The 24,355-nt window shown below is 38.8% G+C and overlaps 1 protein-coding gene across 4 annotated transcripts in view; it reads right to left on the bottom strand.

Moving 5' to 3' along the window:
- The window catches only part of SPAG16 (sperm associated antigen 16), a 403,853-nt gene that overhangs the window by 182,628 nt on the left and 196,870 nt on the right, over positions 1-24,355 (bottom strand). For 3 of the 4 annotated variants that reach the window (XM_040561425.1, XM_040561424.1, XM_040561422.1), the window contains exon 11: positions 2,449-2,592. The exons of the other annotated variant lie outside the window; for it this stretch is intronic. In XM_040561425.1, the coding sequence (XP_040417359.1) occupies positions 2,449-2,592 (144 nt within the window). The remainder of the gene's footprint in view (positions 1-2,448; positions 2,593-24,355) is intronic. 4 annotated transcript variants of the gene reach the window in all.

Raw genomic sequence — 24,355 nt, 5'->3', positions numbered from 1 at the left:
TCATCGCTGCTGCCTATTAATCTGTGGGTAAGGGGCAGAGCCTAAAAGAAACCTTTCCTATCATATTGCACACAGCTAAGTTCCTACTACCGATCCTCGATCTCTCACTGCTCTTGAAGAATCTAAGGATGTATGAACCTAACAGCACCCAAAGCTTGGAAGATGACAGACCTTCACATCTACCAGACTTCAGCTTGACCCCTATTTACAGTGCTGCCACAAACATAACCATGAGAAGACCCTTGCTTGAGTAAAAATGCAAATATGGACTTGCTTGAGTAAAAACGGACTTTTAAGTCCCTTGTATGTTCAGAAGCACCAGTTAAATTCACATCATAGGTCAAGATCTGTTTCTCCTCAAGTTATTAGCACACACCATCTCAGTAAGTGAATTATTCTGATGTTTTCCAAAGATGGTCTGAAAATGGACCTAATTGTGTGTGTGTGCCTGCACACAGAATATTTCTCAGACCAAACATGGAGATCGCTCTAAACCTGATTTTATAAACAGAGAAAATAAAAGAGGTGAAATGAGCTAACAGAGGGCATCAAGGAAAGAATGTAGAAGTGCAGGAGTTTAATCCAGATTTCTGGATCACAATTTAATAGCCCAGCCACAAAAAATTATTTTTTTTTTTCAACTTTTGAACATCCTTTTAAATCAGAAATAAAACCAGAGGCTATCTATATTTGATTGTGGAAAACGTCTGTGAAAACTTTCCATTTCTATTTCATTATTTTCACTTCTGGAATGCCTGGAATACCTGATGTACGGGGGGAGGGGGGGGTGTAGAAGAAATTATGATTAAATGTATTCTGTCACATTATATATATTTTTTCTCCAGTAACTGAAGACAATATTGTAAAAGCACTACTTCACTCCAGAGCATCCAGCAGGAGTCAATTTATACTGCAAGTGAATAATGATGTACCTCAACTCATTTTAATTTCAATAATTGAATGAGAAATAGGAAAGCCTATTGAAAGGACTGTATTCTGGTCAAAGACTAATGAGAAAATAGTTTTGAGTCTCTGAGTCAGCGGGTGTCATGGTAACAATGCATTATCGAAATCTGATTAGTATGCCCAGCAGCTTTATAAATGATAACATGCTCTTCTAATTGTATTTTCCTTTCTTTCCCTATGATACATTTTATATTCATAACAGGTAAGAGGCAAGGCAGCATTTTGTTTATCTGAAAGTTATGCTTAGGATGCCCAGCATGGCCACAAACTTGGTGCAACCTCTATTACCGAGGCGCAACTCAGGAAGAGAAAAAATTCCTACTGTCTTAAACCAAGAAACTGAGAGTTCCCTTCTCTCCTCTTCCCATCTCTACTATATGCCATTTTTTAAGTTACATATCGGTCTTTTCTTTTAAATATATGGAATTGTTTCTGAGGACATATATGTGAGAAAGAGAATATTGTGAAGCACTAGCACCTTAAGAAAAAGCCTGTGTTTCACAGGAAAAAAAGATGCAAGCAAAGAGTCAGTGCTGATGTTCTATTCCAGAAAGCACTATTCTGGGTTCCTGAGGCTTTGAACAGAGGAATTTTATTGTGTGTAGAGCATCACATGCTTGTTAACTCGTGTTTAACTCATTACAATATCAGAAATCAGGAGGAACTATGAAATTAAACAGTATTCTTTTCCTTCTTGTGAAGGAAAGAGCTAACATAGATTTATAAAATAAATACAATAAAAACACAAGGTTAGAGGTTTAATAACGCTCTTTTTATAAGTGAACCACAGGTGAGTAGCCTAGCAGACCTTTATTATATTAACAGTAAAGAGCTCTATTACAACTGCAGCCTCACAAATTTGAGGCAAAATCATTTCAATCTACAGAAGCTCAGTCTTAAAAAACAGAAATCTTTTCTTACAGTAAAATGGCATTCTATTTTTCATCAAAATGACCAAGAAATCTACTTTATATTTGGCCTATTTCTGTGACCCTTGTAACCTAAATATTTACTTCTCATTTTCAATGTTCACTTTCGTTTATTAATTCAGCTTCAAATCTGTATAAAGAGAAAGGAGGAAAGCTCATATTCTCTAGATAAACTTGAATACATCTAGTCGCATGGCAATGCTCAATACAAGAAATCAGCTTTTCTTTATTATTAATAACAGAATTGTGTTTGTTATGGTGCATGAACACGGAGAATATGAATACAGCTAGACCTAAAAAGCTTATTACTCGTTGTTACGTGCACTGGCACGTGGACAAAGCTTAAGACATACAAAATACTAAAAGCAATCAATCTTAAGTCAACACACTGAAAGCCAGAGGAACATTTATCTACATGTTTGGAAATTCAGCAGAGAGCGCAGGGTTATACTGAGAATAGAAAGTCATCAGAGCAGGCCAGTGAACAAAGAAAGAGCAAACAAGCACTCCCCAAAAGGGATTAGCACTAGTTCAGGGGACTGTTTGCACTAACCTTGGATGGAAGCAGCAGCCCGAAAGCCAATCAGTGTGACCTTCACCTGTCATGATGATGTTCCCATCAGGTAAAGCCCACATTTTCCAGAGGCGGTCATCACTGCCGGTGACTACAACATCTTTTTGGGGATGTATGGCCAGGCTACAAGACAAAAGAGAGGCTGATTATATCCAGCACCAGTTTCATTTCTGCAGCATCCAAAGATGACTGATTCTGGATGGACCGAACAAGCAGCAATACTTTCTGTCCTCATAAGAATTTAAAATACATGCTATGCAGATGAGTTTCTGCTACTACTGAAGAAAACAGCAAAACTTGACTGACATCTGTGAAACCAGAAACGTTTACACATCCTCTTGAAGTTCCAGTTGCTTAAAACACTCAAATATATTTCTAAAAGCTTTCTTTGAATGTTTTTACAAAAAAAAAAAAAAAGAAATAGGATAACACACAAACAAGCACAGCCAGCCTGAACCCACTATTTCCCACGCTCAAAAGAACTTCAAAAAGTATTGGCTCGTCAGCCTGCTGCTGGTGGTTTAAGGGAAGAAGGACAAAAGGATTCAGTTTTTTTTCCATTGTGCCCATAGGTCTGAAGTCTTCTACCACTGGGAAATTACTCAAATGATAATGACAGCCCAGTAGCTACAGTCTTTGCCATTACTTTAGCACCTATTCACTGAGACTAGGCTATGGTCAGAAAATCCATTTCAACTCTATACTCAAAATGTGTTACATGTTTTCATTTTGTATTATATAGCACACTGGGACATAATGGAAGTCACACACTTATCACATCCCTATACTGAAAACTCACTTTATTTTTGATTTGGCAACTGCAGCACAGCCTGAAATGGATCTAGGGAAGAAAATAAATCTGTTGGAAAGATAACAAGTGCCTATTTCATATGGATTTGGTTATTTGATTTAAATTATTGAAATGCTTTACCATTTGTAGAACATCAAAAAGTGTCTAGGAGCTGACTTAAGTTACAAGATTATTTAAACAGACTTAATCTGGAGTTCAGAATCAAAATGCAGTGAAGGGGAGAGGAATCATAGCCTGTGTGTGCACCCATTTCAGTTGTGCATCAGAGCTGACAGTTTGCAGAGAAAAACCCTTATTAAAACAGAATCAGAGTAGAGAGAGAAGATGCCAAGCAGCCAAATGGGAAGAAAAGAAAGGTCATTAAAGGCACACAACTATTCTATTATAAAAAACTCATTTTTAACAGCAGCTTTCTCCTACACTCTTATTATTTCATAAAATTCCTAAACCAGAACTGCAGCTTCTACTATATGGGGAAAACGTCATTCCCTATGTCAAATTCATGCTAAACACATATTTATGTCAACTGGATTTTAATCAGAAAACACATCTGTTCCTGCAGTTTAAGGCACAGTCCGGGAAGATTCCTGCAGATTCAACAGTTGGACTCATCTGTTCAACCAAAGAACCCAGGTTTTATGCATTCTTTAATTTCTGAGAGAAGAAAAACGTGTTTGCTGTCTTGGACTAAATAAGAGAAACTTCCTTTGCATTTACTGGGAGAAAAGAGAAGGAAGGTATGTTGTTATTTAAATTATCCAGAGATGCAACTGTATTGTTTAGATTGGCCACAACACATATGTAGGAGGGCAAGGAGGGAATAGGCATAGAAGGAGAGAATTAAAAGCTGAAAGAAGGCATGCCAGTGGCCTGCAGATTGCTGGACAAGAACAACTCCACCAGAATCCCTCTGCTATCAGAAACCTCTGACAACATCAAAAACCCAATATAATACTGCTGCTTTCTGCAGCACACATAGGCAGGTTGCATTGTTATTTGGAGGAGTGCCAAAAAGGGGATCCAGCTTTACAGACAAATGAGTGGGATAAGTCTAAAGATGAACCCATCACAGCTACACACCCTCTTCCCTCAGCCTCTAGAGCATCAAGGCAGGCTGGGTTAAGCAGGACCTTCCTCACTGGTATGCACACAGCAGCGCACCAGCATCAGATCCATCTGCTTAAGTTTTTCTCTTAAGCTGTTTCAGATACTTCAGATCCCAAAAACTCCATCTCTGAACCTCCAGTTCTTCCCTTCAGATATTTCTGCTGATATTTGAGTGCATGCTTGGTGTGAAGACTTTGTCAGTTCTCCCTCTTACAGTCTAAAATACTTGCTTTCACATTTCCCAAAGATGTGCGACACAACTTAAATAAAATCACTTTCAGTACACATAACCTCTCACTCTAGATTCAAAGAAAAGTAGATCTGCCAGCTTCCTCCAGGGTCTGACTTGCTTTCTGGATAGTCCTCATCTGCCAGCATGGCTGCAGCTGCCTCAGCTCCTAGGAACATTTTTCCTGTCCTTAACCCTCCCAACATATTTCCAGACCAGCTTTCAAGATGTCCAAACTTCCTTGGTGACGAGAGGTTTCTAGAAAGCTTAGAGACAATCCATAAAGTATATTTCATATGGAAGAAACATTTTTGCCATCAGAACGAAGCCCACAAGAATACATTCACAGAATTCTCTTTTAATTGCAGAGCTCTTGTAAAATGTTGCTGTACAACATTTTATTCCTCCATGCCATTTTTATAGGCACACGCTGAACACTAATTAACAGCAAGCTCGTGACATAACCACTGCTGAGCTGCTTCTGAGAAAGGGAAACCCATTCATCCAAAGAGACTTCTATACGCAACATTAATTAGGCACCCTTGTCTTCATTTCTGGCAATCCAGCATTGTATAGATTTTTGCTTCATCTCTGCTCACAGGGTCTAATTATTTCCAGCACAGAAGACTTTGGGTAGATTGGAATGAAAATCAATAACAGAACATGTGTGATAGAAGCATCAGTTTTCTCCTCCTCAGGGATGGAAGTGGGATCAGAGAAGACTCAGCCAAGAAAAAAACAACTCCCAAAGATTTGCTGCTGTTGAGTATATAAATACCCGTGTTTATACAACTCATTCTGGCATTATAAGCCATTCTCATCTCTTCAGCACTTGCCTTGGTAGATATATAGTGCTCCCAGTAATTTGCTTTCAAAACAATCATTGATTATTCTAATTTATTTTGACTGAACCATAAATAAAAATATGGTATCTTTAGATGCAAAATACTGTCAGTCTCAGCATGTACTACATTGGATCGCTACATAGGTATAAAATTGACCTTCAGGTTAAAAAGTGTTAAATCCGAAGCTGTATGTGTAACCTTAACTGTGCATTTGTTTTAATACAAACACTAACTACGTTGCACTGAGGCAGGGGAGATTTCAGCTAGATGTGAAGGAAAGCTTTCTGGCAGTAAGGGTTCTGCAGCACAGGAACAGAGAGCCATCATTAGCCCGTTCCTAAAGCTCTCAAAACACCCACCTCATATTACCCAGGCAGAACAGGCTGGCTGGTGTCTGGAGTTCCCTTCAATTCCTACAACAGCAGTGTTCCTACTGAGCCCCAGTTTGTTCAACGCACAAAGCAGTGCTACTATGTGAAGAAAGGCTATCATTAACACAATGAAAGCGTCTACTCAAACCACTCCTAAGAAATAACAGCAGTTAACCCCAATTGCACAGACGCAGGACACTAAGGTCTAAAAAAAAAAAAAAAAAAAAAAAGACAACTATTATTTCAAAATAATTTTAGGGGATAGAAAATCTTTATATATATATATATATATATATATATATATATATACACACACACACTAAATATTCAGCCTTCTTAGTGCAGTAGCTTCCTAGTGGTCTCCAACGACTGCAGGAGTAGCAGAAGTCCAGAACTTTAAACCTAATCCAAATGGTCTCAAAATCAGGCACTCTGAGAATGAAGAGTGCAAAATGAATGACTAACTTAATACTCTTCAGTGACTTACATAGCCTCACCCAATTGCTCTGTAGCAGAAATAAGGACAAAATCCATTTTTCTATGGTTTCATGTATAGGAGTTATACAGAAAAGTGTGTTCTCAATATAGACATCAATTAGCTGCCAAATTCTAATACAGCATTGCACAGAGTATCACTTGCACTAAGGAATTTTTAGAACCTCATGATTTGATCAGATTTATTGCATTCCCAGATTCTGGCAAAAATGATTGCTGGTAATGCCAATAGCTGCTTTCATACCGGAAAGCTCTTCCGCAACATTTCTTTCTCCAAAATGTTAACACAGTAGAGCTCCAAGATTATAAATAAATAAATAAGTAAAATTCCTGGTCTCAGAAACATTTTAGCTAATTTAGCTAATTTAGCTTTCTTACACAGAAATTCAGCCCTACTGAGGTAGCTAGCACAGAAAATTTCAGTCTGAGTGGTAACACTGGTGAAGTTATAAATGGCAGACAAGTCAGTCTTGTAATGGAAACTTAGGAAACTGTAGATATTTCTTCCTCCAACATTAAGCTTTCTAGGCATGTTGGAATAGAAAAGCAGAGCAGACTTTGAAATGAGGAATATCACAGGCACTGAATTGGAGAGGAGGGCTATTCATTAAGGTCTCAGAGCAAATGAGCATGTACCTAAATATTAGGAACTGTCTTACTGCAATCAGAGACACTGCTCATATGCATATACTCAATTATATTGCTGGATTATGTCCTAAAATCTAAAGAATTTGTAAAAGCTGAAATGTGATTTTAGTCTCCATTTTGCTAGAACCTAGCTAACACTGAAACCAAAAAGTAAACCCATCTGTTATGAACACAGATGTGCAGACAGCACCATGTAACTGCATTGCATTTTTCTATCTCCTGCGTTCACAACAGCTTTTAAGGGAGAAAAAAAAAACAACCACACATACACAGGGATGTGATTATGCCCCATGTGGGACTACTACATGAGGAGGATCCTCAGGTGAGGCTCCCTCACCTCTCCTGTCTCACTGAGGATCTCACTGTAACCACCGCCTATCTCTAAAAGTTATGACAAATAAAGAGGTAGAACACCACACAAGAGTTTAAAATCATTAGAAAGGCTAGTTATTACCTCACAAAAGAACGAAAGGCCACGGCTGGCAGTCATCTTCTCTCCCTTTATGAACGCTGTGAAGAGGGAGTAACAGGAAAAGGGACACAATTTATCCCTTTCTCAAAGGCCTTTCAGCACACCTTTTGTCGCTCTTTATCTACATAATGGTGGGGAGGAGCTAATGGAAAACACCAAAAACAACTCTACGGGTCGAGATCTTGTCAAAATCCGGCCCCTGATGTCAGATTTGTCCAGGCTGTAAAAGGCGAGTGCTGGCCTGTAGAGAGCCTACACCAGAGAATTATTCCTGACAGGAATGGCGGCCTGTGGAGAGCAGGGGGAGTGGGAGGAACCGCCAAGTCCTGACCACATCCCCTGCCTGCAGGAGAGCACAAGAGGCTGCTGGGCAGGGGGATGAGGTTGGGCCCTCCCTGTCTTCATCACATTTAAGGTTTTTCAGCCTATTTTTTCCTCCCACCCAGCTGAGCAATCGAGGAGCAGCTGGGCAGGTATCTGGTCCTTTGCCAGGGTTACACCACCAGACACACCACAAAATCCAGATCAATCATTAGGCCAGTTACACTTGACCCTAACGTGTCTTCTTTGAACCACATCTCACTAATAGAGTTATTTCTACCACCTTTTCATCTTGGCTTGAGTCACCTGGTCTCACCTGCCAGCATACTTGAGCAATAATTATAACCCTGACATTTAATTCAGGAGTTTATTATGCAAAGGTGGCATAACTGAAAAGCTCTGCATTTCTGCTTGAGGTCTTAAAATATGCCTCTTCATGATCAAATGGAAGAGGGGAGGATGCAAAAGAGAAAATAAGAACAACAACAACAAAGGATAAAGCACAAACCATACAGAGAACATAAGTAGGGGAATATACCCATAGCACACGTTTCATTTATGTAAATACTAGCCTGGAAGTCAGTGGCACATCTCACACAGCCATGCTTAAAAATCTCATTCCCGTCTAGTAAAGATCCTGGCTGCTTCCCAAGTTCCTTTCTCCAAGGAGAAAACTTGGTGGGATCTCACCATATCTAACACTAACCTTCTATACTGCCCAGCAACTCTTCATACACCTGAGACAGTACTTAGAAAATAGCCATCCAGCAACTTCGATTTGTATCTCTAAAAAGGCTAAAAGACTGAATTTAAAATGCTATCTAATTTACTTATTCTATTCACCATGCACATAAAATCTTCAATCTTAGCTGCAAAAATATTTGTTCCTGTGAAGCATAAATTCACACACTTTCTAACTTGGACAAACCAGCTCTGCTTTGAACAAAAAACAACTTCAAAAAGTGAACACTCCACACAGCATGCAATGCCTCCATAAATAATTGTACTGAACACATCACTATCACTCTTAGATTCAGATGCAGCTATAGTGATCAATCGATGGAGCCTATTTTGTGATGTCCTGAGTTTGATCACTTTATCCACTGTGTGTGCAATTATCAAAACCCACTAATTTGTATTAGCTCTCTGAGTATTTGTAACCTATGTAGGTTTTGCTGCATTAGATCTGACTATGGACATGCTGGGCCACTCTAAAATCATTTTCTTCTTAACAACAAAGCTTAGCCTTACATCACATCTTAGGAAAATTCAAAACTATCGTGTTGATTTGCATGTGTTTTATTTAGATCTCAGTCCTTTGAAGATATATGCACATTCTTGAATTATGCACTGCCAGGAGTCCTGATGATTTCACAGCATATTAACTTAAAAACATAAATAATCCTTTTCAAGATAGAGTCCTTAATCAGGTCAGAGAAAGAGGATTTTCCTTGAACCTATATGATAACATGTAAATTGTTTATATTGTTACATACTCATTTACTGCAAACCTCAGCAACCCAATGTTAAGCCCTTTATCTAGAATGCTCGTAAATAACTGGCATGAATTTAAATCACTTCTTAGAATATCTTTACTTACTCATTTCTTCCTTTTGCTTACAAGGTTGCTGATAGTTACTGCTGGCCAAAAAAAATCACTTATTCTACAATGTCAGCTGTTACACACTACAGAAACAGTGTACTTCTAACCTGCCTTAAACCAAAGCAGCAGGCAACTGAGAGATCCCCACCTTACTCCACAGAGAAAGCTGCTGTTTATTTTCAGACTGCAGAATCTGTTTGTTGTTGTTGTGTTCTGTTGTTGTTTTATTATTATTTCTATTGTCTTATTGTTCAGATGATGACAAAGCTGGAAATGGCACACTGGCCATAGATCAAATTGTTTGGGGGTAGTTTGTAAGACTGGGTGCTTTTTAAAAAAGAAAAAAAAAAAACAGCCAACTAATCCATGAGTCACTCCATGAGTTCACAAGCTCTCATTTCTTATTCACCTGAATCAATTTTCCAAGCTGAGTCAACCTACCAGGTACCTGGCATACTTTAAGGAAAAGTAATTAAGCCAAAAGAAAAAGAGAGAATGAGAGCAGCAACAAAAAAGTAGATGCAATAAAAATGTTAAAATATTGACGTCCTTGCCTAATGCCTTCACTCTGGAGTATAAGCTGTAGTTCCTCACCAGGAATGATTTATACTGTGATTCATACTGTCCAGCATGTAACTGCTCTTTTACGACCCTTCTTTATGAAATACGCTGAATTACCTTATTTTAGGGAAAGGCAGTCCCATATAAGTATAAAATTACAGTATTCAAAATAGCATTGAAACCAGATTAACCTAGATCTGCACAGTCTTGAAGCCAATTCTGAAAGAGATGGCAGCTTGCAGGACGATTCTCTAGTGCAGCTGGGAAGAGGCTATAGATAACCAGGGTTAGACCATGCGCCAACCCTGGCCAAGAAAGAGCCTATATGTTTTTTTTTTACACCGCACCTGTGACAACAAACCACATCACACACCTAGAAAGCAAAGGGAAAGTCCTCCCTTCACAACATAGGCAAACTTGTGTAAAACTTTCCCTAACTCAATGCATAATTCTTGCCTATTTTTTGACCTGTGCATTAGGTGCTTGGTGGGGTACAGAGATAATAGCTTGTCTTCCTTTGTAATGAAAGACAAACTGCTTTTCTGAAAGGCAATTTTAGCTTGACCAACTTGAAAAGATGCAGATTGCTTTTGCAAAAGCTTCTATCTGTGGCATCGTTTGAATTAGTTTTCATCATTATTGTTAGCAATTCCCAGTCTTCTGTTGCACGGCAGCTTTTTCACAGATGATTAGGAGCAGTGTTGTGGTATATATGAGTTTGGAATGAATACTACTTGAAACTTGCCAGTTGGTAAATTTTGTTAAATTATCAAGGTTGCTAAAAGAAAATATTTAAAAATATAATTTGCAATTAGAGCATCAAACTGTCAACTCACATTTCTAAATTAATAAGAAACTAATGCATTAACTTTTCAAGGTCACTTTCCTCCTGTGTTTCCTTCTCACATTTCGAGGCAGGGAAGGGTATGCTCTGTGCTCTATTTCAGTACCGTAATGCTGAAGAATGCTTCCATCAACAGAATTAATGGAAACTCTTGTGGAAAGAGTTGCATAAATAAATAGTGTCTTCACAGTTAGGACTGTAGTGGCATCCAGCACTAGAAGCAGATTTGATAAATAAAAATCACACACTTGTTCTGACAATATGTAAATATGTATGAGAAAAAAATGGATTTGAGGCTCGGAAAGGATCACGGTAATTCTCTAGTCTCAGGATCCCCAAGCTGGAGGCTGCAGACCCTTGGTGGACTGCAGAGCTCTGCCAACTAGCTTGTCTGCCCCAACTGCTGCACCATTTTCCCTACTGAAGGAGGTCATTCAACTTTTCCATGACATTTCGAGAGAAAAGTTTTTAAAACTACTTCTTTTACTCTGATCTCCTGAGCAGAATTACAGAAACATAACCTGAAAGGCAACATCTAGTTGACCTTGTACTACGGACAGATTGCGTAGACTCACCCAAGGTACATTTGTACAAATTCTTGAAAAAGAGGTTCTACACCATGTCTAGGTGTTTTGGAGAGGAGATATTTTAAAAAGTGTTTCCTCAAATGCAGTGCTCATCTCTCTGAGTGCAAATTACATGGACACCCCTTTATTCTTCTCTCATGAATATGGAGAACAATTTCTATTTTCTTTAAATCTTCATATATCAGATGGTTGTTACTAACATCTTAAATTAAGCAAACTCAATTCTCTAACTCATCCAATTTTCTAAACTTTCTTGAAAGCCATGACCAAACATGGACACAATATGTCAACTGAGACTTCACTAAACCTAATGTGGCATAATCACCCAACAATGAAGATAGCTCATCCCTTTTCATACATTCCATAATTACATCTCCCAGTTTGCAAAAGAAATATGTTGTAGGCTTTGTCACCCGTTTTCTCTTGACAGATATTCCCTGTTTTTTGTGTATGTGAATTCTTTTTCCTAAACTTATCATATGGCACTTCATTTTATTGAATTTCATCTTGCTGATTTCAGACCATCTCTCCAATTTGCCAAGTTCATTCTGAATTCTGATCTGATGCAGAAAGGTATTTGCAACCCCTCACAGCTTGGTGTCATCTGCATATTTTATAAGCTATTCTGTATTCCATCACCCTCATTGCTAATGAAAATGCTGAACAGAACTGATTTCCTAAGCAAATTCTCAAAATGAAACAGACTGTGGAGTTCAACGAAGTTCTTGTACCCATTCCATTCCATTGGTTTGCACTAAAACTTATCCATTGGAAAGACACAGAATACATGTTTTAAAACCTTAAGTGCAAAAAAAAAGTCATAATTTGTCTTGCTAAATTGTGGCAAGAGTAAATTATTTTTTCTTGTGTAACTTGAGAATCTAGTCAGCTTCATTCTTCAGCTGCATGTAACACTGTCTGCTCTATCAAAGAGAGAATACCCATAGCAAAGACTTAAAGAACTCTAGACTTACTGACTGATTGACAATACTGTATCATTCCTTAAAACTTCTATGGATTAACCTTTACAGAAGGTATTAAGTGAGGTTAAGAATTCCTGAAATGTTTTGCAAGACTTGAACAAAGAAATTCTGTTTTAGGAGAATCAATAGATACTTTTGTTTGCAACTGGTGGGTTTGCTATGAAATTATGTACCATCACTTACAGAAAAATTTACCCAACTGAGCAAAGCTTTTAGCACCATGTAATTTCTAGAATATTTGGTATGCAATATTTGCCAAATGCCCCTCCTCCTTTTACATCCCCAATTTAAATTCCATCCCCATTTTAAATTCACTGTCCATGCACAATACAGGGGAGAAGGCAGAAAGAAAAGCTCTTCATTACTGGAAAGCAACAGAAAAAGACACAGATCCACATTGGTTTAGGAGAACTAGAAAGACTCAGGATTCCCTTCGAGTTCCCACATGCACAGGGAAATAGAATTTGGGATAGAAGAAATAAGAGACTTGTTCATTTTGGGACACACACACACAAAAGAAAACCAACCAACTAAAAAAACTAAAGAAATATTTCAAGTGCTGTCAGTAAATGATTTTTTTTTTTTTTAAAGAGAAAAATACCTTCATCTATTTCACATTTACCCAGCCCTATAACGTCCAAAAATGAGTCAAATGATCCGATGTCTTTACTATCTACCGTTCTTCAGTGCAATATATATCTGAAGAAATGGAATGGAATATGCATGTTCCATGTAAGTGGGCAGGATTCAAATCATATTCTGGTGACCAGAATGTAACACACAGAAGGCAACCACAATCAAGACTATTGTAACACCTGGCCTGTTGATACGCTCTAACTCAGGAATAAACCCAAAACACTGCCTTACCAGGATTCTTGCTCCTACTTTTCTTCTATTTATTTGTAGTGGTGGTAGTGGAGGGGTGTCCCAAACTGGGTGAAGGAAAAATGTAGTGCAGTGATTAAAACAACGTAGAAAATGCTACTGTTCTAAGTAGCACCTAACCTATATCTCTCCCACTGTTGGCTATTCCTCTCCTTCCTAAAGCACGATGGTATGCACAGGCCCCTGGAGTAGACTTTCCCTGTGAAGACTGAAGAAAAAAAGCTTTGAGTCTTCATCCTATCACCTGTCACTGGGCTGCCTTTTGCTTTCAACAGTGCACTCCAACTCTTTCTGAACTGTTTTGTGTTTTTTTTTTGTACTAGTAAAGTCATTACTCTTGAGACCTCTAGCTTTTTTAGATAGGGTTGGCTTTCTTGATTTTGTCAGAGTCCTCAGGAAATGCTTTTACACTTCTTCATTACCTGTCAATGGTCCTACTTCTCACATCCTCTCTGTTTGCAATTCAGTTAATTAAGAAGGTCCAGGCATAGCCAAAGAGCCCTTCTGCTGCCGTACCATTCACAAAAGAATGGATTGCTCTGAGTAATCCCCCAAAATCTGCCAGCAGTGGCAGTGTCCCAAGAGATTCTGCCCAACAGTTACCTAACCAAGCCCAAGAATGCTTTCACAAAGTCCAGAGTCCTAACACAGTTGCTCTCCCTTCCAGCCTTCTTCTGGATCCTGACTTCACTTCGCTCACAGTCACTGTGGCCCAGGCTATTGTTTGCAGTCCCATTCACCAACCGAGCTGGCAAGCAGCTGACCAATTAGAGCGTAACCCCTGGTTGGTCTTCCTAGCATTTGATTTAGGAAATTATCATCAATGCAGTCTAGAAACTTCCTGATTGCTGACACAATGTCATGCTGCCCTCCCCAGCATGACAAGATGCATGGCTGCTTTCCCACCTTTGTCCCAGCCAAATTCCATTTATAATATTATTCTAATCTTATAGTAACAAGTGCAACATTTTCATTTTGATGGAGACCTGAAAATATTTCATGTGATGAATGTTGACCATGTATTAAGTAATAAATCTTTGTGGCTGAGTCTCCTGATTGCCGCTTCCTTCCCTTCATCTCTCTAGAGGCAAAAACCTGCCTATCAGACCCTGTAAATTCTTACATTTAAAAGACGCATTAAAGAAGGTTGATGGAAGAGCTCAAAGTCATATAAATGTGTAAATATATATATATATATGTAAAAATTATTGCTGGTAAGCATGAGTGTCTTTGATATATATATAGGAGCCATATTAGCAGGTCACCAGGTATCACTCATTAATGAGGGAGTTACATGAAACATGTCTTCATACTGTTAAAAACATGATTCTTTTCAAGACTGACATCTACAAAAACAAACCTCCGAGTATTCAGAGCTGTGAAAGACAGAACTCTTCAATTCAAAGCACATTCAGAATAAAATGCCTTTTCTCAAGTCATATCCAAATGAAAATGATGGGATACCAGATGACAATTTTTCACCTTTCTTAGCATTCTTACTATCTGCTACTATTTGCAGACCCCAGCTATATGATCAGAACTGGTTCTAAATCTTATGACAGTCCTAACGACCTAAATCTGCTGTGCCAGGAAGTCAGCCTACTAAGCTGCTAGAAGTAACCTCCTCTAACACAGTGTATCACACACTATCAACAACACTTCCTATCCTCCACATAACCATTCAGCTAGCTCCTGTTGTCTGTGGTTAACATCCAAAAGCAAGACTCCTGCAAAGACAGTGTTTATGTAAACTGTGCTGGAAGGCTAAAAACATACAGATGACTAAAATGATTACTTATTTTCAAGAACTGCAATTTTATAGCAATACTTACCTTTAGGGTCGGCATTTATCCTGCTTCCGAATGGCTTTCGATTCACTTCAAACTGGGCTATAATGAAAGATAAAGATCAGTCTCAAAAGACCACCGCTGCTTTCTTCAGCGCTCGTTAATGAAAAGGAAAGAATTTGTACTTCTGAAGTACACGATTCAGTCCTGCTTCCGGAGCAGGAAAAAGAGGAAGAAAGTTGCCTGTCATATTGCTGTGAGACTCCAAGTCATCAATGGAAAGAAATATAGAGGTCGTTTATGAGTCAATGTACAAAAAGACCCTTTTTTTTTCTTTTTAAAGTGTTTAGTATCATATGTCTGAGTCTTAGAAAAGCTAAGAACACGTCAATTTCATTTTGCCATCACCATGTGGTGTTCCACTGCACATGCATCACATACCTGTTTATGAGAGAGAAAAACAGATTCCTAATCTCTTGTTTCAGACAAAAGCTAGCCTGCAGAGAGCTAAGGACCTCCTAGAATCTGGCCAAACACTACAAAAAAAAAAAAAAAAGGAAATTTTTCTCAAGTTATTTACACATGTAAAGGGTAGTGTATCATTAAGATGCCACAGGACTATGAATGAGGAGATTTTTCTATTTATTCTTGACACAAGACAAGACCTATAGGAAAACATTATTATTATGCCATCTATTCTGTAAAAGAACAGTGACGACTGAGAGAAGTAAAGGGCACCACATCTTGCCCATCATTTGGAAGAATCTCATGTATGTAGTTGCAAGACTTGCTGCTGATGAAGCAAAGGTATGAAGCCCAACCACAAAGAATAGGTTCCTTTTGAGGGTAAAGCACATCTGCATTGCTGCATATTTTTACTAAGAAATTGGCTATTTAGTGAACAGGATCTGGCATGCTACAAGAGAAATACTGCCAACAGCTGCTTCAGAGAATCCTTCTGGGAGAAATATTAGGATAATCATTGATTGCCCGTTCAATTATTGATGAGCCTCTATATTTTTCAGCAGTACCTATGAGTGACATCTGTATAATATTTCCAGAACAAGGATGCAAGTTTTCTGAAGTACAGACCCCAGTTCCTCCAAACTCAAAATATCAGAAAATTTTGTAAACTAAAAATAATCCTTTTGTTCTAACTAAAATCAAGTGACTTAAACAAAGCCATTTCTTGATCAGCTGATCAAGTATGATATGTATCTAGGTCTGTAACACAATCTAATCTTAACATCCCCATAATATCCTTTACATTTGATCAGTATATATACTGCAGATAGATGCCACCTCCTGCCTATTGCAACTTCATTATTATTTAACAACTGCTAGGGAGCATAGGGTGCAAGAGAGCTCTGTAGTCTATTTGTCACAGGAAAAAAAAATATTAGTATGTTAATAGTAGAAGTGCAAAATGCTATTTAAAGACTAACGCTGACAATTTTTTTTTTACTCCACATAGTAAGAAAACTAATGAGGCACATCTTGGATTAAGTTTAGTTTTATACATTGCAGCAACATATTGTAATAACACTTCTTATGTAAGTACTTTAATGTAGATTACTTAAAGATTGCAAAAAGTTCTGCTCTAATGTTAAAAACATAGAAACATAAGAATTTAAATCATGATTTATTCAGAAGTTATATGGACTATTAATCTTACCAGTAATTGCTCTGATTTGGCAGAATACTTCAAGTCATATCGACTTTGATTTTAACATTGGTTCATTTTCTTAAATGAAAAGGATTAAAAATCCTTCACGTTTTTGGGGGGTTTGTTGCTATTTTTCTTTTGTTTTGTTCTGTTTTTTAAATAATATCCACTGGACAAAAGCATCAAAAATAAAAGTGATAAATTTTACTGAAGCCACTATATATAAAGCTATGGTCATCTAAGAGGGGCCTCATCAGTTCCCCTTCCACATGGAGTACAAAAGGGAGCAATCTGAACATGAAAAGCTTGAAGTCTCTATCTTGAAACAGCCCCTGCGCAGACAGAAAATCTCCTACAATGGCTACAGAGATCTGCAAGTAGAGTGCCAGTGAGTAAGTGAGCTACACCAATACTCAAGTTCAGCTCATCAAGTAAAGGTGACAGGCACACTGCTCCCTCCCATGTGGCCTGTCACTATTGTGCAATGCACAGCAGAGCAGTTTATGTATAGAGGAGGTTCATCATGCCAGCAGGAGAGATGCTGAACTGCTTTTTCCCCACTCCACACCAAAAACATCAAAAGGGGCATCCATAGCAAGTCCAGTGCCCAGAGTTGCAAAATTCCTGTGTACCTTGAAAAAATAAGTGATTATAGTAGTGGTCTGTACCACAGAGCCATACCTCTACAGAAATGGGACGTCTGCCTTGCATCACGGCCTTGAATAAGCAGTGTCTATCCTGAAATGGGGTTGTTCCCAGATCAGTTCCAACAAACCAATTTTTTTCCTCCATCAATGGTCAGTGAGAAGCATGCTTTCAAAGAGCGGAGTGACAGGACCATGCTATCACACGTGGCTTTGAACATTTTCCTGCTGAGCTCCTTACACACCAATACGTTACAGTGCTTTACACCTAACATGGGCAGACTTCTGCAGTGTTTGTGCTTAAATCCCTGCTGCCAGGTCCCAAAACTAACGAAGTCAACAAAAATCCTGTGTTCTTTCAACAAGACTTCTACAGACAATTGCTTAAAGAAAAAAATACCATTAAAGTTCGAGGGAATTTGGACTGACTCACTATTTCAGCATGTAGCACTGTGCAAACAGCTACTTAATGTGCCTGACTCTCCCTCTGTAAATGCCACTGCTGGGCTGTGTGTAACTAGCAGCAGTGCAAAAGGGAACAATACCCTGTGTCCTATTCCACGAGCTAACTGCACTTACAGTAATAAAATAGGGATTTATAGAAACATCTACTTTAAACTGTTTTTAAAGCTCCTGAAATATATCTGGTCTAGTTTATGTTACCCCTGCAACCTGTACAAATAAATGTATTCAAGCCGTTAAAGCTTTAATAGTAAGAAAACACGAAAGGTAGCCGTACCAAAATATTTCAGTCTGTTAAACCACACCTAAAATCTCCCTTAAAAATAATAAGTAAATCAGATGTTATGTGTGTACATGGGCATGTAATAGCACAGCTTTATAATTTTCTATTTAAAACCTACTCCCGCACATATAACAAGCTGAATAGAGGAATTTGGGCCTCTTGTACAAATTCAAGGGTTCAAACTGAGAGCGAATTTTGAAGAATAAGGCTTACTGAGGGGAAGTAAAAACTGGAGTGTCGTTGATATTTTAAAATACGGCTTTATCCCGTATTATGCTTTAAGTTCTGATGTTAACGAAGCCAAACACTTAAGTTGCATGCATAACTTTATGTGTACAATTAACTCCACAACGCAGAGTTAAAAAACAAACTGTGGCAATTTATTTGGGTGTCAGAAGGATTAATTACATCCTTAAACTTAACTACTGCCCTGTGTCCTTCTATCACTTGTGCAGAAGAGCCATTGATAGCAACACAACACTGCGCACTTACAAGCCCCTGTTCCCAGCTCCCTCATACCCAGTGAGAAGATATTCCAGTTCTCGCCTGAGCTGTACACTGTGAAAAATACACTTTATGAACCTAGAAAATAACACGTCTTGCCTTTGTTATTGTATATACACTACCAGAGGTTGTTACTGCAGCTGGCCTTCATGTTTGTATACGCTTAGGTAGAATACTGAGAACAAGCAACCATGTAATTAGCACATCAAAAATGGTGTTCTTTAATGTAAATGAAGTATTAATTCACTCCTCCATAAGCTCCCTTACTGTAACTAATGCAAATTATTAATTAACCAAGCATAACAAAAAGAAATGCTGAAAAAAAAAAGCACTAGAAGAACACAAATTTCAGGAGCAGTGGCTGTGCACGTGGGGCACCGCACACGTACAGGTTCTCCTGCTGCAGCTCTGTGCTGTGGTTCTTCGTTACCTGCCATGGTTGCTGTAGGCTGTGGTCCTCTTTATTCTGTTCTAAGGACTAAGTTAAGGCCTTCACTTGAAATGTATACTCACCATTGAAGCAAGCCTCTCTGAAATCAGAGAGAAAAAACACAAAAGGTTTTTACTGTTATCATCTGGACCATCGCGTGGGTACTCCCTGCTCTCCCAGATGACAGCCTTCCTGTTCTGCTTCTACAGGTATCAGTACGTATTCCTAAAAATGTGGACTAACTGCACATCACTTCTTTCTTCTGATGGTGCACATTTCTCCACACACACAATTATTTTATTTTACATGGCCTGAGAGTGAAATTGCCTTGCTGTTTTCAATACACCTTGCCACACAACTTCAGAATTAAAATCTTTTCATACCTACAACGCATGCACATACTTCATGCATAGATTTTTCACCAAGACTCTTAGCCATCAACAGCAGACCATCCTTGCTTTTTCCCTTTTCAACCCCCAGTCTATGTAGTGACCTAGTTTAGAGGCCCCAAGAACCTCCAAAGAGTTATTATAATACTGAAAACTGGATACCCTGCTGAGACACATCCCTATAAATAGTGCAGCACAGATATCTTTTCCCTTAGGGACTTGCAATTTTAAATGTCATTTCCTTACTTTTGTTTGCAAGAAGAACCATTTTACTCTTTCTGCATCCGTTAGCAGCAAATCAAAAATTTAATTTTTGATGTTTTGAAAAGCCAGCTAGGTTTCTAGCTCTTACAAAATTTCATGCTTGCATGTGTCTTTGAAGACATGCTGGAAACTTCTTTCCTTTTCTATTATACCTGCATCCTTACTGGTGACTGCCCACTGAAGAGTAGCAGTACACTGGTCATTAAATAAAGAAACTATATTATTTTTTATTCTTTAAATCAAAAGGTCTTTGAGGAAGAATATCATCTGTTGATCACTAGTGTGGATTAAAATAAACATTGAGTTAATGGGTCTTTTTTAAAACACACTGTGTTTATCCCAAGAAATAGATTTTAATCATCCTATCACCCACAAACTGAAGTCCATGGACACCGATAACAGATGAAAAGCTCCAGTACCATCCAGTCAGCTGTACAAGAGAACTTTTTAGAGAAAAAATGGAAAACTTCAGTTTACAAAGAAAAGCAATGGCATAAACAGCCCGCTGAAGAAAGAAAGGTGAAATAGTTTCTCTCGATTTGGCTAGCTAACCTTTCAATATGGTTTAGCCAAATATCCTTCCAAAAATTATTTACGCTAGGGAGATGACGAGTCAAACTCTTCCCCTCAGGAAATGTTCCTGTAAAATAGCTATCCACTAAGCATACAGGTACAGTTTCTGCACCTCTCCTGAAATCCCATCCTTCAGCCCCTACCTGCCCTGCAGAGCCTGAGGATGCCTGTAGGTGAGCAGCATGCGAGGCCGCCATAAACATGAGCAACCCTGCCAGAAGACAAGATCTGTTTTGCCATTTTGTTCAACTGTCCTTGACACTTAATTACACAACTGTTTCCTTGCCTGATGGATGGAAGTTGTCCTGAGGTTAGACGAATGACATTTCAACTTCCCTGAGCTTCCTCCTCCTCCTTCTGTCTTTCCCCAAAAAAGAAACACCACAAATGAGCACACTGAGCACATCCAGGGGCAGTGGAGAAGTCAGCCAGCGCTGGGCTTCCTCTCTGTGCTTACCTCCAACTTTTGCAGCTTCTACACCGCACGTGGTACCTACTGCAGAGAGGACAGGCTTATACAAGACATGCACTGAGCAGATGCACTGATTAAAGGCTGGTTGGCTGAAAAGCACCCTTTTAAAGGAAAAAAAACCAAAACCTACACACCCTTTTAAATGAAAAATTAATACCAGTTTTGAGGCTGTGCATTCATCAGCAGCATCCTGTGCTATACCAAATATCCCTGTCTATTCACAGCAAGGTATAGCCGAGGCTGATGGAGCTGGCTGAGGGGAAAGGGAGACCCCAGCAGCAGCAGAGCAGGAGAGGGTGGGAGCATGGAGAACCCAGGAGTGCACGTGGGTGGGCAAATGGGGAAAGAAATACTGTATGTGTAGAAAGACAGAGGAACTGGGGATGGAAAGGAAGAGGCAGAGGTAGTGACTTTAACCTATACCAAGGCTACAAGGCTGTGAGCTACTGTACTGCAGTATACAAACATTATATATATACATTTAAATAGAGAGAAGTATAAAACAAATATATTCTAGGAACAAAGAACCAGTTGAAACAGACTGGCAAGGCTAGTCTTGAAGCCCCTCTGTTTCTGCAGGTGTGAGGACTCCTCTAAGAGTATAAAGTGGCTCTGCTGGCTCTCCAAAGTCTGTGTCCAAACTCAAATCATTAAATGCAATATAATGTGAAATGAAGGTCCCATCACTGGGAAAAGGGAGGACAAGTAAAGAGACCGTAGGAAACTCCTTCTCTGCAGCCCTTTCAGAGGGCCAAACTCCAGCAGAGCAATAACCCCACAGTCAGCAATCACCACCTAATCACCACCTCAGCAATCACCAGATGGCAGAATTTACTCACGAAACCACAAACTACTCCCACACCTTTCGAAAGCAGCCAAGGAGCAGATGAGTGCACGTGTTGCTCACCTACCACACTCAGTAGCTTGGGAGATGAGAGAGGCTGGGAAAGAACTAATCAGAGATGCAGCAGTGCTATTCAGATCCGAATGTATTCAGCTCTATGAATTCCCGTTGAAATACCTATAGTTCAGTAACTGTTTTCTATTGATGTTCATTTTCTTTTCCTCCCTGAAGGACTCCAGATCATGCTTCCATGGAAAGAGCAAGACAGATATAGAACACAAAACAACTTACAAACTCATTTTGTTTCCTTCTCAGATGTGCAAATAAAGAAATAAAATACTTTAGGTTTTTACCTCAGATTGATATCAGGAGACAGTGAAAAATTTACTAACTCAGGTTTGCAAGTGAGGTCTCTGCTACTGTCTGCCTTCAAACCATCAAAAATTAAGTGATCAGATGACTGGGGGTGGTGGTGGTTGTACATGAAAGCATACAGCATAAATAAATCTATCTGAATAAACAAATGCTGCCACTTCTATCTGCCATTGTACTTTATGGATCACATTTTTCCCATGTCCTAAAGGTTAAGCATGGAAGAAATACTGGATACACATTTAGACAATTTTTTGTACCAGACCCCAAAGGATGACAGCAAAAGTTGTAAAACATCCTTTTCCCCATGATTCTGATGCAGAAGGTGTAGCTACAACATGTACATAGTGATGGGGGGGAAGACAAAGTACAGTTCAAATACAGAATGAAATCTACGTGCAATCAATGCATAAAGGACACGCTGTGACAGATACTTGGGCAGAAAGTCTCTGTAAGATAAGAAATGTGAAAAGGGCATTTTTTCAAATAAACAAAACTGACAATTTTTATGAGGAAGAGCTGTGCCTAACAGAATAAGATTGGCAAACTGGAATCATGTTTTACAGCAATAAACAGGTGATAAATGACCACAGGAGCAAACAACCTCAGAATGAGAGATACAGTAGAGCTCTCCCTCCTGTACTCTTACACTACCTTTATAGCTAATTACTCTGATAAAATGCTATGTTATTTATATATACACATAAGAAATGGTCTATCCTCCAGCAGCCTTGTATGAATTGAAGCAAACCACTCCCAAAGTGCAGCAGCCCGGTTCAGTTTAGTCCACCAACACCAGCAGATTAAACCATCCCAAAGACCAGACCTCCTTTCCTGTTAGCTCCATACCTGTTTCACGTCTTCTAGGAAAATAAAAGATGAGTTTTACAATACAGTCTGTAGCTTAGGTTGTTGGTCACATTATTCTAAAGAAAGGACTACTCTTAAATCTGAATTGTTTATGTCAATAAGAAAGAGAAAGAAATGCAAAATCTTGAATTCTGCAAAGAACATGTTTTACAGAAAGATGCGTACATATTCTGGTTGCTTCCAGCCCTTTAAAGGTCTGTTCGGCATGTTTTCTCCATCGCTTACTGCTATCTGATACATGATTGCTGACATACTTATGTCACGACAAAGTTCCTGCTGAGATCCTGACACCCAAATACACGCTGATTCAAGGAAACAGTAAGACTGCATGTGACATTCAGGGAGAGTATCCTCTGCAGGCTGAAGATGGGGAAGATGATTGCCTAACTCTTGCAGGGTGCAGAAGGCTTTGTGACCACTCAGCACAGTAGCAGCAGAAATCTGCAGGGCAAGAAAACTGATATGTCACACTGAATCTGGTACACTGGGGAGGTATGAATAGAGAGCATCCTCCTATTTCACACAAATTAGAATCAGTGTCTTCTGACCAGAGCTCAGGGGTATCTAGTGTCAGGCTTCATGCAAGGACCTAAGGCAGGAGGGAACAGGCAGACAGTGTTATCAATTTCTTGTTAATTTGTACATTTCAAAAAAAACCAATTCAATTACAAGTTGAACATTGGACATTTAACATACAGAAATCGGTGTTTTGTAGCTACTCCACAGTGCCCAGAGCTGTGGGCTGGTGTCCTAAACATTCAATAAATATATAACTCAACCGCTTCATTTCCAGAAAGCTTACTTCTGAGCTAAACATAGTAAATTTTCATTAATTTCTTCCCCTAGGTTAATAGGAAACAAATTACATTTCAGAAAATATTAATGGAATTTCTCTGCAAGTTTTTTCTTACGTATGTGCACATGCAAATATGCTTAGATATTATAAAAAATATTTAAGTAGTAAGAGACAATGGACTATATATCCCACTGTGGGCACAGTACTATGTTGGACAGATTGAAAACATCAAAATAAATCACATCTCTGAAGCTATCTGAAAGGTCTAACAGGCTTGCTGAAACAGTTTGTTCTATCTTTATCAGAGAAGAATCATTAGAGCAACAAAAGCATCAGATGGTGTCTGGCAATGTTACAGCACAAATGGGTGGGGGACGCAAGGTATAGCTGAGAAGAACAAACGTAACAGGTACAGAAATAAGATCAAGAAGACAAAAGAAATAAGATTTGGGGTGGATCATCTGTAGCAGAATATCACTGACAGTAAATCAAGAAGCCCAGGTGGTATTCGCTATCCTACAAGCTTAACAGTACCTGATTGCACATTACAGTTAGATGGGATACGGTGCTGTTCTTCCAAGTCCTGGGATAAAACCACCAAGCACCACATTTCCAAATGAGTTATATGTTGTGATACCATTATGTATTTCTTACTTTTCCTATTTTGGTATCTCCACTCACAATGAGAAAAATATCTAATGATTGCTAAAATTAATAGCAAAACAGACATTTTCAGATGTACTTCACATGTTTTCTTTGCTCTAAAAT

Source organism: Cygnus olor, chromosome 6, assembly GCF_009769625.2.
Source record: "Cygnus olor isolate bCygOlo1 chromosome 6, bCygOlo1.pri.v2, whole genome shotgun sequence".
NCBI classification, from domain to species: Eukaryota; Metazoa; Chordata; class Aves; order Anseriformes; family Anatidae; genus Cygnus; species Cygnus olor.
This window is presented reverse-complemented; position numbering and strand designations above follow the sequence as displayed.